Source organism: Garra rufa, chromosome 8 (genome assembly GCF_049309525.1).
Source record: "Garra rufa chromosome 8, GarRuf1.0, whole genome shotgun sequence".
In the NCBI taxonomy this organism is placed as follows: domain Eukaryota; kingdom Metazoa; phylum Chordata; class Actinopteri; order Cypriniformes; family Cyprinidae; genus Garra; species Garra rufa.
The window spans coordinates 44,250,398-44,263,330 of NC_133368.1; the positions used below are offsets into that span (position 1 = coordinate 44,250,398).

Genomic DNA, 12,933 nt, shown 5'->3' on the forward strand with positions numbered 1-12,933 from the left:
AATGTATTATCTTAATTATGAACACACTGGTTTGTAGTGCAAACCATTTTACCATGTACTGCACGTTGTTATTTTTCTCGTTATTTCCCTACGAACCAGAAATCTCATTCAAAAGCTTATTTATGCTTTGAAGAAAAAGGTGAATGGGTTTAATTTTTTTCCATGCTTACCTGGCAGTGTGTTGTAGTCATCAATGAGGAACATATGTTCACTGTCAGGATCAGAAGCAATGAGATTGAGCTCCCTCAGGAACTCAGCTTGCGTTGGGTCAGAGGTGTTGACGATTCCCAGAGCGTACATCTCAATATTCGCCACTTGAGCCTCACGTACTGCCATATCCAGCTTAACAGATTCTCTTTTATCCGTCTGTCCATCCGTAATGACGATGGCTACTTTTCTGACCCCGTTTCTGGCACTGTAAAACGCCTCTTGTGTGGCTTTGCGGATGGCGGTGCCAGTGTAGGTGCCTTCTCCCATGTAAGGCATGTTCCTGATTGCCTTCTTGACATCCTGCTTGGTCATATACCTGGCCAGGTTGAACTCCAGATGGACGTCTAAGCTGTAAAGAATTAGACCGATTCTCGTGGCATTACGACCCACAGTGACGCGGTCCACCAAAGCTGTGACAAAGTCCTTGATGATCTCAAAGTTTTCCGGGCCAACACTTTCAGAGCTGTCAATCACAAACACCAGCTCCATGGGCCTTTCCTTGCACTTAATACCACATCCTAGAAATATATGCAGTCATATCATGACACTGCTATTTCATGATCAAATTGTGTTTTGTCACAAGTGTAAAACTCACCACAAATCTCCTTAATCAGCTTGATTATGTCTTCCCTCTGAAATATAATTAAAAAAATGAATAAATGTGTTAATATGTACAGTGCATATGGTTGCATAGTTTTCCTAACACATTAATCAGCTTCATTACAGTATGTCTTCTCTTTGAAAAACATTAAAAAATACTTAATTTCCAAATATTTACCATGCATATGAATGCATAGCTTTCCTAAAATGAACTAATTAATCAGGTTGATTGTCTTCTTTTTGATAAAATGGCTGAAGTTGCTAATATTTACAATGCACATGGTTGTATAGTTTTCCTAAAATTAACATATTTATCAGCCTGATTATGTCTTCTCTCTGAAAAATCATAAAAATTGGTTTAACTTGCTAATATTTACAATGCATATGACTGCATAGCTTTCCTAAATTTAACTCATTAATATTTAACATGCATACGGTTGCATCATATTCTTAAAATCAACACATTTATCAGCCTCATTATGTCTTTTCTTCTTAAAATAGTTGAATAAAAAGACTAAATTTTCTGATATGTGCAACACATATCGTTACATAGTTTTCCTAAAATTAATTCTTTAATCAGCTTGATTGTTTTGTCTTTGATAAAACACTGAAACATGATTGAATTTGCCAGTATTTACAATGCAAAAAATTGCAGTCTTCTAAAAAAAATAACTCCTTAATGAGCTTGATTTTCTTCTCTCTAAAAAATCATAAAAATACTTAATTTGGTAATATTCACAATGCATATGGTTGCATACATTTCCTAATTGTAACTATTATTATTTAAAATACATACGATTGCATCATTTTTCTAATATTAACACATTCATCAGCCTAATTATGTCTTCTCTAATTAAAATAGTTGAACAAAAAAGACAGTTTTTATTCATATTTACAATACATGTGGTTGCATAGTTTTCCTTAACTCCCTAATCAGCTTGATTGTCTTCTTTTAGATAAAACACTGAAAAATTATTGAATTTGCCAATATTTCCAATGCATTTGGTTGCACACTTTTCCTAAATTTAACTAATTAATATTTACAGTGCATAAATTTGCATAGTTTTCCAAAAAATAACTCCTTAATCAGCTTAATATTCTTCTATCTGAAAAATAATATAAAAAAACTAATTTGCTAATATTTACAGTGCATATGGTTGCATGCTTTTCCTATATATAACTGATTAATATTTAAAATACATACGGTTGCAACGTTTCCCTAAAATGAACATATTCATCAGTCTGGTTATATGTTTTTGGTGAAAAATAATTAAATGATGACTGAATTTTCTAATATTTACAATGTATAATTTTCCTTGATTGTCTTCTCTTTGATAAAAGACTGAAAAATGACTGAAATGCTTATGGTTGTATAGTTTTCTTAAAATTAACTCCTTTACATTCTCTAAAAAAATCATTAATAAAGTACCTAATTTGCTAATTTTTACAGTGCATATGATCGCTTAGTTTTCTTAAAATGTCCTCATTTTCTTCTCGTCAAAAAAACATTAAAATGACAGAATTTACAAATATTTACAATGCATACGATTGCATAATTTTTCTAAAATTAACTCCTTAATTAGCTTGATAATGTCTTCTCTCTGAAAAATCAATTACTACATTTTCTAATATTTACAATGCATTCGAATTAACACATTAATTTCTAAAAAAAAAAAAAAAAATCATTAAAAAATGACAGCATTTGTTAATATTTGCAAAGCATATGGTTGGTTAAAATACAATTGAAAAGATGCAAATATATTTGATCTTACGGTGAGCCCTTGTTCGCCTTTAAATCCAGGTCTTCCCTAAAAGAAGAGATGAAAACACTTATTAAACAAGTTGATGTACAATGTGATTTAGTATTCACATTTAAAACTCCGTCTGCTATTACACAAAAGATGCTTTATAGTCACTAAATGAACTCACAGCTAGTCCTGGCGTCCCTGGGTCACCCATGTCACCTTTTATTCCTTTGAAGCCCCTCTCGCCCTGCAAACCACGATCACCCTACAGGACAGAGAGATTTACACTTGAATTAAAGGGCACATATCTTATGTTTTAATTAATTATTTAATGTTTATTCCTGAAGTTGTTTTCAATTGGGCCGTTTTCTTGCTACTGTGCCTTTAAGACATCTATGTTCACGCACTCTACTCATATACTTATATATCTAAACCAAAGTCTCACCTTGGAGCCTGGAAGTCCCTCTCCTGAAGGGCCCCTCGGTCCTGTCACTCCCGGAGCCCCCTGATCACCCTGATGGATTTAACAAACAAGTTTATTTTCTTTCTTAAACCAGGTTATCATGACTTTACACAAAGCTACAGTACGTTCTAGTAGAACTGGGCGATATTTAGAAAATTAATGATTTTGCTGATAATATAAAATGACGACATAATCATTTTGTCTTTTTTTAATTTAAAGGGATACCCCCCCCCCCCCACCAAAAAAAAAAGAACATTCAGTCATTATTTATTCACCCTAGTGTCAGTCTAAACCTGTTTTTGGACAGGTTTTGACCCTGACTCTATATATTTTGCAGAACTCACAAGAAGTTTCAACAGTTTTGGTTTCCATTGACTTCTATTTTATAAACTACAATTGAAGTTAAAGGCAATCAAAATAGTTTGGTCACCAACATTCTTCAAAGTATATTTTTGTGTTCTGTATAAAAAAAAGAGTCATACAGGTTTGGAACGACGTGTGGGTGAATAAATAATGACAGAATCTTCATTTTTGGGTGAATTATCCATTAAAAAGCAATGTCTTTGAAGTACATTTTAAATTGTTAAAAAAAAAGGACAATATTTGGCCGAGATACAACTATTTGAAAATCTGGAATCTGAGGGTGCAAAAAATAAACTAAAAAAAAAAATAAATAAATAAATAAATAAAAAATAAAAATAAACTTAAACTACTTCAGTATGTGTGAGGTTTAGAAACTGAGGTTTAGAAACGATGTGTGGCTGAATAAATAATGACAGATAAATAATTTTTGGTTGAATTATCCCTCAAAAAACTGTGCCTTGGTCATTTTTGAAATACATAAAAAAATAAAAAATAAAAAAAAGGACAATATTTGGCCGAGATACAAACTATTTAAAAATCTGGAATCAGAGGGTGCAAAAAAATCTAAATATTGAGAAAATCGCCTTTAAAGTTGTCCAAATGAAGTTCTTAGCAATGCATATTACTAATCAAAAATAAATTTTTGATATATTTTCGGTAGGAGCCAAATCATCACAATTAAAAGAGCCAAAGACTTAAACTACTTCAGTCTTTCATACACAAGTTTCACAATTTAAGTTGAATTATTCAAATAAATGAACTTTTCCACGACATTCTAATTTATTGATATGCACCTGTATATATTTTTTGTGTTCTGTAGAAAAACAAAGAGTCATACAGGTTTGGAACGACGTGTGTCTGAATAAATAATGACAGAATATTCATTTTGGGGTGAATTATCCCTTTAAAAACAGTGTATTGGTCATTTTTGAAGTAAATTTTAAATTGTTTGGTTGACATTATAAAAACAAAACACCTTTTTTTAAGCATAAATACAGAAATATCCAGACTAAATGTAACTTTGGACCACAAAACCAGTCATAAGGGTCTTTTTTTAAGGACAATATTTGGCTAAGATGCAACTATTTGAAAATGTGGAATCTGAGGGTGCAAAAAATCTAAATATGTGACCCTGGACCACAAAACCAGTCTTAAGTCGCTGGGATATATTTGTAGCAATAGCCAAAAATACATAGTATGGGTCAAAATTATTGATTTTTCGTTTATGCCAAAAATAATTAGGAAATTGAGTAAAGATCATGTTCCATGAAGATTTTTTGCAAAATTCCTACTATAAATATATCAAAATGTAATTTTTGATTAGTAATATGCATTGTTAAGAACTTAATTTGGAGAACTTTAAAGGTGATTTTCTCAGTATTTTGATTTTTTTTGCACCCTCAGATTCCAGATCTTCAATGCATACATCTCAGTTTTGTAAAATTTAACCTTATGACTGGTTTTGTGGTCCAGGGTCACATATTGAGAAAATCACCTTTAAAGTTGTCCAAATAAAGTTCTTAGCAATACTAATGAAAAATTGAGTTTTGATATATTTTCAGTAGGACATTTACAAAATATCTTCATAGAGCATGATCTTTACTTAATATCCTAAATATTTTTGGCATAAAAAATAAAAATGTATCATTTTGACCCATACAATGTATTTTTGGCTATGCATGCTACTTAAGACTCACTTAAGGTCACATATATATCATTTTTAGATACATTGCTTAACCCTATATTGCAGGTAGTAGATAGTTAACCTACTTTGGGTCCCTGAATGCCTTCCCCTGGGGGTCCTTGTGGTCCTGGAGGACCTGATCTCCCCATGTTGCCCTGAAACAGCAAGACAGCAGAATTAATTAGAGGTAGAACAGACTCAATCCCCACAGCAACACAGACAGACTCCCTGTGCATGCGGTTCAGAGCTCTTGTTCAGGGGTGTTTAGTATCACAGTCTCATTACTGTTGACAGGAAGATTCATAGAAGAGTTTATATCAGATGACATGAATATTAATCTTACCGGTGGTCCTGGCAGTCCTTCACCAGGTGGTCCTGGCAAACCAGGCAAACCTCTAAATCCAACATCTCCCTGAAATGAAAGTGAAGTTTTAGCAAAAGCACCATTTAGAATTATTCCTTGTATGCAGAATGTTTTCATATTCCTATCATTCATGTTCAACAGCCTTATGGGTGCATTTTAATGCTTTACTAATACTTCATACAAAGTAAGACAAGGCAAATATTTCCATGTCCAAGTGTGAAAATCAGAAATGACACTCATACATCATTAGAAATACAAGCTTTTGCCAGGTCCAAGTGTTAACTTCACCTTTGGTCCAGGAACACCAATGCCTTCAGGGCCGACCTCACCTGGTGGTCCTGGTAATCCAGGCAGACCCTGTATAAGATAAACACACATGCTCAGATGTGCAACAAACCTGATTAAGGGAACTATAATAAAAATAACTTAAGATTTTAGTGATGTTTTATGGAAATAGCTGGGATGTAAAATATTGCTTACCACTGGACCAGGGAATCCTTCACCTTTAGGCCCAAATGGTCCGGGTGGCCCTGGGTTACCTCGATCACCCTAAATGTGAGAAGGAAGGAATATCACTTTATATGCACTGGTCAAATGTTTAAATAATTAAGATTTTTTAATCATGTGATGCTGAGGACGTGAGAAATGATGCTGAAAATTCAGCTTTGCATCACCAGAATAAATTACATTTTAGAATATATTCAAATAGTAATCAGCTATTTAAATTAGAATTATATTTTACATTTTTATTTTTGGGAATTTTCTGATCAAATGTAGCCTTGGTGTGTATAAGAGAGTAGTTTCAAAAACAAAAAAATATGCCTATAAAAAAAGTTTGCTGTTTTATGATTAGCATAGTAAACGTAATTGCAGTATTTCACAACCATTACAAAACATTAAAAAATCTACACTGCCCATCAAACGTTTTTGAACAGTAAGATTTCTAGAAGTCTCTTTTGCTCTCCAAGCCTGCATTTATTTGATCCAAAGTATGGCAGAACAGTAAAAAATAAATAAATAATTTTACTAAAATATCTGTTTTCTATTTAAATATATATTTTAAAATGTAATTTATTCCTGTGATCAAATCTGAATTTTTAGCATCAATACCCCAGTCTTCTGTATCACATGATCCTTCAGAAATCATTCTAATATGCTGATTTGCAGCTCAAAAACATTTTATTAATATTATTATTAATAATATTTAAAACAGTTGAGAAAAAAATAGAAAGATCCAAAGATCATCATTTATCGTAAATAAAAAGCTTTTGGAACATTATACACTATATCATTCAAAAACTTGGAGATTTTTTTTTCTTTTTTGGGGAAATAAATTATAGAAATAAATACTTTTATTTAGCAAGGATGCTTTAAATTGATGAAAACTGATGATAAAGACATTTGTATTTCAGATAAATGTTGTTCTTTTCAAAGAAACCTAAAAAAAAAAAACAGCTGTTTGCAACATAATAATACTTATAATTATTTTTTGAGCAACAAATAAGAATATTAGAATGATATCTGAATGATCGTGTGACTGGAGTAATGATGCTGAAAATACAGCTTTGAAATCACAGGAATAAATTACTTTTTAAAATATATTCAAATAGAAAACAGTTATTTTAAATAGTAAAAATATTTCAAAGTTTTACTGTTTTTGCAGAACTTTGGATCAAATAAAGAAGAGACTTCTTTAAAAAACATTAAAAATCTGGTAGTGTATATATATTTCTTTTACTCATTTTCTACAGGTCAAAAAGTTCCACCCACCTTTGGACCAGGCAAACCGTAACCAGTCTCTCCAATTGGTCCGGGAGGACCAGCGGGACCCACATCGCCCTGAAGGCACAAGGAGATGAGGTCATAGCATTACTTCTCTGTTTTATTGCTAAGTTGGCTATGATGAATGTTAAAGTAGAATTGTTCTGATTCATAGTGTTGGCAGTGGGCCATCAACACGATGACAGCCTGCCAGCCTGTAGGGAGTGGCACAGTTGTAGTAGCTTAGCTTTGTTACCTTTGCACCTGCAAGAGCTCGTCCAGGTAATCCTGGCATGCCCAGCCTTCCTGGCGTACCTGGCTCCCCCTGAAAAACATCAGTGTAATGTTCCAGTGATGTAACTGCATCACTTATAAAACTATGTGAGAAACCACAGGCATTTATTGCACTGCTGCTTCAAACAATGAGCGGTTTTGTAAGCTTGGAGTCCCCACATTTCATCTTAATGTTTTCATTTAAATACTATTATATTTATATTTATACTTTATTGTTTTCATGACTCCCTAGATCACAACATTAAAGTTCCTTTCCTTTTCTCCCTACACTCTTTTGCATTTGCAAACATTTAAATATTTTAAAGTAAAAATACTCTCCTGTTGGTAAGATTTTTGTTTAAATGATCAAAATATGATTAAATATGATCAAAATGAAAGTTAAAACAGTAATACTCTGAAATACTATTACAATTAAAAACAATTTCAGTAGTCTTTGATGAAGTTCAGCAAAAGAACAGCATTTATTTAAAATAGAAATCTTTGTAATAGTATGAAGTCTTTACTATCACTTTTGATGAATTGAATGTGTCCTTGCTAAATAAAAGTATTCATTTCTTTAAAAAAAATCGTGCTGACACCAAACTTTTGAACACTAGTGTGTACTGTAGAATTTTTATATTTTATTTGTATTTTATACTTTTGTTTGTGTCATTTTCTAATTTTCAAATATACTACCAGTCAAACGTTTTTTAAAAGTAAGTTTTTAATGTTTTTAAAGAAGTCTCTTCTGCAAACCAAGCCTGTATTTATTTGAGCCAAAATACTGCAAAAGCAGTAAAATTGTGAAATATTTGTACTATTTTAAATTTACTGCCTTCTATTTGAATGTATTTTAAAGTGTAATTTATTCCTGTGATCGAAGCTGAATTTTCAGCATCATTACTTCAGTCTTCAGTGTCACATGATCCTCCAGAAATTATTTAAATATGCTGATTTTCTGATCAAGAAACATTTTATTATTATTATCAATATTTAAAACAGCTGAGTACATTTTTTCCAGGATTTAAAAAAAAAATTGATCCAAAGATAAGCATTTATCTGAAATAAAAAGCTTTTGTAACATTATACACTATTTCAAGGATGCTTTAAATTGATCAAAAGTGATGATAAAGACATTTATAATGTTACAAATGATTTCTATTTCAGATAAATGCTGGTGAGCAGAAGAGACTTTTTTAATAACAGTAAAAATCATACTATCCAAACCCTTTTGACTGGGAGCGTACCTTCAGTCAAAGTTTATAATGCTGAAATTTGCTAACTTGGTTGCTTTAGTTCAGAGCTTATTTATTTAACTCATTATTATTATATTATTCCAGAACCAAGGTTGCACAAGGTTTCTTTAAATATTCTCACCTTTGGTCCCGATGGGCCACTTATGCCAAGAGGACCTGGCAACCCTCGAATGCCACGTTGGCCTTGATCTCCCTATTATGATGATAAATGCAGAATATCAGTCAACATATACTGAAGGTGGTGATACTAAAGCCTTTTTTGACATCCACCATGATATGAATGAAGTATTGTACCTTCTCTCCTTGAGTGCCGATTCCTGCAGCCCCCTCAGGTCCCCTCAAACCTGCTGCCCCAGGCTCACCCTGTTGAAGAGAACACAATGCATTTAACATCCGATTAACTTACATATTTGTCTAGAGACATACCTAATCAGCATAACACTCAATCTTAATCACCAGTTCAGGCATCAGAAAGTTAAGTTACCTTTTGTCCTGGAGCTCCATCCTCCCCAGGAAGTCCAGGTACACCAGCCAGTCCAGATGAACCAGGTTCACCCTAAAGAAATAATAGCAGTACTCAGTACCACCTTTTAAGTTTTCATCATTTTTGAGCCTACACCACCCCCCTGGACACAAACCTTTGCTCCAGGTTCACCATGCCCTCTCTCTCCCGGGGCACCCATTTCTCCCGGTAAACCTTGTTCTCCCTAGAAACATGGAAAATAGTTAAAAAATCAAGCCAGGACAAATTTCCTATACCAGTTTGCCATTAATTATACTCTTTACTACCAACCTTGGGACCAGGGAAACCCTCTCCTGGTTGTCCTCTTCCTCCTGGAGGCCCCCTCGGACCCTCAACACCCTGATATTAAGAAGTAAATGAGAAAAAGTCCATATATGCATATCCATTTATGTACATTTTCTTAATTCTTTGTACCCTGTAAAAAAGTCAAGAGCAGTGGCTAAAGTATTCACACCCCTTAATTGTTTTTACAGTTTGTTATGTTGCTGCCTTATGTTAAACTACTTTAAATTATTTTTTTCTACATCAATCTACACTCCATACATCATAATGTCAAAGCAAAAAACAGGGTTTTACCATCCTTTGCAAATTTAATAAGAATTGTTTCTATGATTCTGTATTCATACCCTTATCTGAGACAGTTGAAATTTAGCTCAGAAGCATTCATATTGCTTGTAGATGTTACTACACTTTGAGTGAAGTTAACCTGTGGCAAATTCAATTGAATGAGTATGATTTAGAAGGCACACACATCTTAATAATAAATCGAACAGCTGAAAATGCATATTAGAGCAAAAGCCAGGTAAACAAAAAACTGCCTGTAGAGCTCATAGACAGGACCACATCAAGCCACACATCTTGGTAAGAGTTCAGAAAAAAATCTGCTGCATTGAAGGTTCACGGACTTAATGGAAGAAGTTTGAAACAACCAGGACTCTTCTTAGAGCTGGCCTCTTGGCCGAACTGAGCAATTGATGGAGAAGAGCCTTGGCTAGAGTGGTGACCAAGAATCTGATGGTCACTTTAGTTGAGCTCCATGAACATATGTGGAGATAGGAGAAACCTACAGATGGACAAACATCACTACAACACTCCACCGATCTGGCAATTGATGCAGAAGAACCTTGGCTAGAGTGGTGACCAAGAACCTGATGGTCACTCTAGAGATAGGAGAAACCTACAAACATCACTGCAACAATCCTCTCCACAGTGAAGATAAATGAAAACACTCTTTAAACACGCATTTAAAGGACCCTCAGATTGTGAGAAACAAGATTCTCTCTGGTCTGATGAACCTCAATTCCTATCATCCAGGCACTGTTCATCAGCCTCATGTTGTGGGGCTGTTTTTCAGCTGTATGGACTGAGGGACATGTCAGAGTAAAAGAGAAGCTCAATGCACCAAATTATTGAGATAGCCTTAATAAAAACCCATTCAGAACCTCAGACTGGGCAGAAGGTTCACCTTCCAATGGGACAATGACCTTAAGCACACAGCAAGAGTGTCTTATAGACAACTCTGTCTCTATGTCCTTGAGTGGCCCAGCAAGAGCCTGGGCTTGAACCCAATCAAACATTTCTGGAGAAACCTGAAAATGTCATCAAAGCTGACAAAGCTTGAAAGGTGAGGAGGTGAGGCGAAGAATGACAGATAATCGCCAAATACTGATGTGCAAAACCTGTCATATCTTACCTAAAAAGACTCGAGGCTGAAAAGGTTGCCTAGTACTGAGTTAAGAGTATGAATACTTATGCAATGTACTTAGTTACTTTTTTTATTTTTAATACATTTACGAAGTTGTGACAATTCAGTTTTTTCTTTGTCATTATGGTGTATGGAGTGTGGATTGATGTTGAGGAAAAAAGTAATTTAAAACAGTTTAACATTAGGCAGCTACATAACAAAATGTGAAAATAATATAGGAGTATGAATACTTTTGCAAAACACTAAGTACACATAAGTTAAGGACAGACACTTCATATCACCTTTTCTCCCTGAATACCAAGCCCTGGGAGTCCAATCGGTCCTGGCAAACCTGGAGGCCCAAATTCACCCTGAAGACACAATGAAGATGAATCAGTAATCAGAGTAATACATCTCTAAAATACCCTGAGATTTAATTTGCAGGAATAATAATCTGTCTATTTTGAGTTTAAGAAATGACTGGTGTTTTATTCAGTACTATAGGTGAGCAGAATTCTGCTCTGCTTCCCACAGTAAGTTGAGCTGTACCGCCCTCCAATCTGCTCTTTCACACCCTTTATTACCGTCCAATCAGTCCCTGGTGTTTAAATGGGAACTCAGGGCGAGTTTACATACTTCATTAAACCCTTTGTGTATCATTGATGGTGTGGTGGTGTGAATCCCATTCATGTGCTGATATATTTACAGCCCACCTTATCGCCTTTGATTCCAGCACCCGGCTGTCCTCTTGGTCCCTTCGGCCCCTCCAGACCCCGGTCCCCCTGTCAAACAAAAGAGGCGTAATCAGCCCATAGTCTCTGAAATGCTAACCCATTTGGATGCATTTACTGCATTGCATGTATTGTTTCTTCGTCTGTGGGATTTAGAAAACACCTGTTTTGGTTCGGTCTGTCTGAAGGTCAATTAGAGCAAATTCCAGGATTTGTTAAACTTGTTTTTTATTTAAATTGGAGTTGTGCTGCACTAGTTAATTTCAAACACCAATTAACAATAATTATTTGTTAAATATTTCTTTTAATTTTTATTAGTTTTATTCTTATTTTATTTTGTTATATTTTTACTTTTTTTAATTTTACTTAATTTTAGTACTTCAACTTATTTTTTATTTTTTTTTCAGTTTTCATTATAATCTTCAGGTATAGTAATTTTGTTATTTGTTTTTATCATTTTTAATATATATATATATATATATTATTTAGAAATAATAAAAATGAATAAACATTTATTTGGTTGTAGTAATTTTAGTATATAAACATATGTGACCCTGGACCACAAAACCAGTCTTAAGTCGCTGGGGTATATTTGTAGCAATAGCCAAAAATACATAGTATGGGTCAAAATTATTGATTTTTCTTTTATGTCAAAAATCATTAGGAAATTAAGTAAAGATCATGTTCCATGAAGATTTTTTGTAAAATTCCTACTGTAAACCTATCAAAATGTAATTTTTGATTAGTAATATGCATTGCTAAGAACTTAATTTGGACAACTTTAAAGGTGATTTTCTCAGTATTTTGATTTTTTGCACCCTTAGATTTCAGATTTTCAAATAGATGTATCTCGGCCAAACATTGTCATATCCTAACAAACCATACATCAATAGAAAGCTTATTTATTGAGCTTTCATATGATATTTATATTTCTCAGTTTTGTAAAATTTAACCTTATGACTGGTTTTGTGGTCCAGGGTCACATATTTGCTAATTTTTGTTTGTTTTATAAGTTTAGGATTTATTTCAGCTTTATTTTAATTACAGAAAACGATTTTTTAGTTTTAGTTGCAGTTAACGATAACACTGCTTATTATTATTTTTTTATTGTCACATGCATTTAATTGGTAAATGTTAGCATACAATAAACTGCAGATTAAAGAACTATGCTTTTAACATTTAATAGATATTTAGTTAATTTAACTTTATATTCAGTTAATTCCTGTAAATTATTTTAAACTGATTCAAAACTTGATTTGCATCATCATGAATACTG

At 33.4% G+C, this 12,933-nt stretch overlaps 1 protein-coding gene across 1 annotated transcript in view; it reads right to left on the reverse strand.

The window, feature by feature from the left end:
• Window positions 1-12,933, reverse strand: part of LOC141340206 (uncharacterized) — a 41,027-nt gene that overhangs the window by 9,265 nt on the left and 18,829 nt on the right. The window contains exons 14-31 of the mRNA XM_073845132.1: window positions 11,640-11,708; window positions 11,229-11,297; window positions 9,513-9,581; window positions 9,358-9,426; window positions 9,204-9,275; window positions 9,014-9,082; window positions 8,841-8,912; window positions 7,447-7,515; window positions 7,200-7,268; window positions 5,910-5,978; window positions 5,718-5,786; window positions 5,409-5,477; window positions 5,152-5,220; window positions 3,001-3,069; window positions 2,740-2,820; window positions 2,583-2,618; window positions 806-842; window positions 171-728 (exon numbers count right to left, since the gene is read on the reverse strand). Of these exons, the coding sequence (XP_073701233.1) occupies window positions 171-728; window positions 806-842; window positions 2,583-2,618; window positions 2,740-2,820; window positions 3,001-3,069; window positions 5,152-5,220; window positions 5,409-5,477; window positions 5,718-5,786; window positions 5,910-5,978; window positions 7,200-7,268; window positions 7,447-7,515; window positions 8,841-8,912; window positions 9,014-9,082; window positions 9,204-9,275; window positions 9,358-9,426; window positions 9,513-9,581; window positions 11,229-11,297; window positions 11,640-11,708 (1,684 nt within the window). The remainder of the gene's footprint in view (window positions 1-170; window positions 729-805; window positions 843-2,582; window positions 2,619-2,739; window positions 2,821-3,000; window positions 3,070-5,151; window positions 5,221-5,408; window positions 5,478-5,717; window positions 5,787-5,909; window positions 5,979-7,199; window positions 7,269-7,446; window positions 7,516-8,840; window positions 8,913-9,013; window positions 9,083-9,203; window positions 9,276-9,357; window positions 9,427-9,512; window positions 9,582-11,228; window positions 11,298-11,639; window positions 11,709-12,933) is intronic.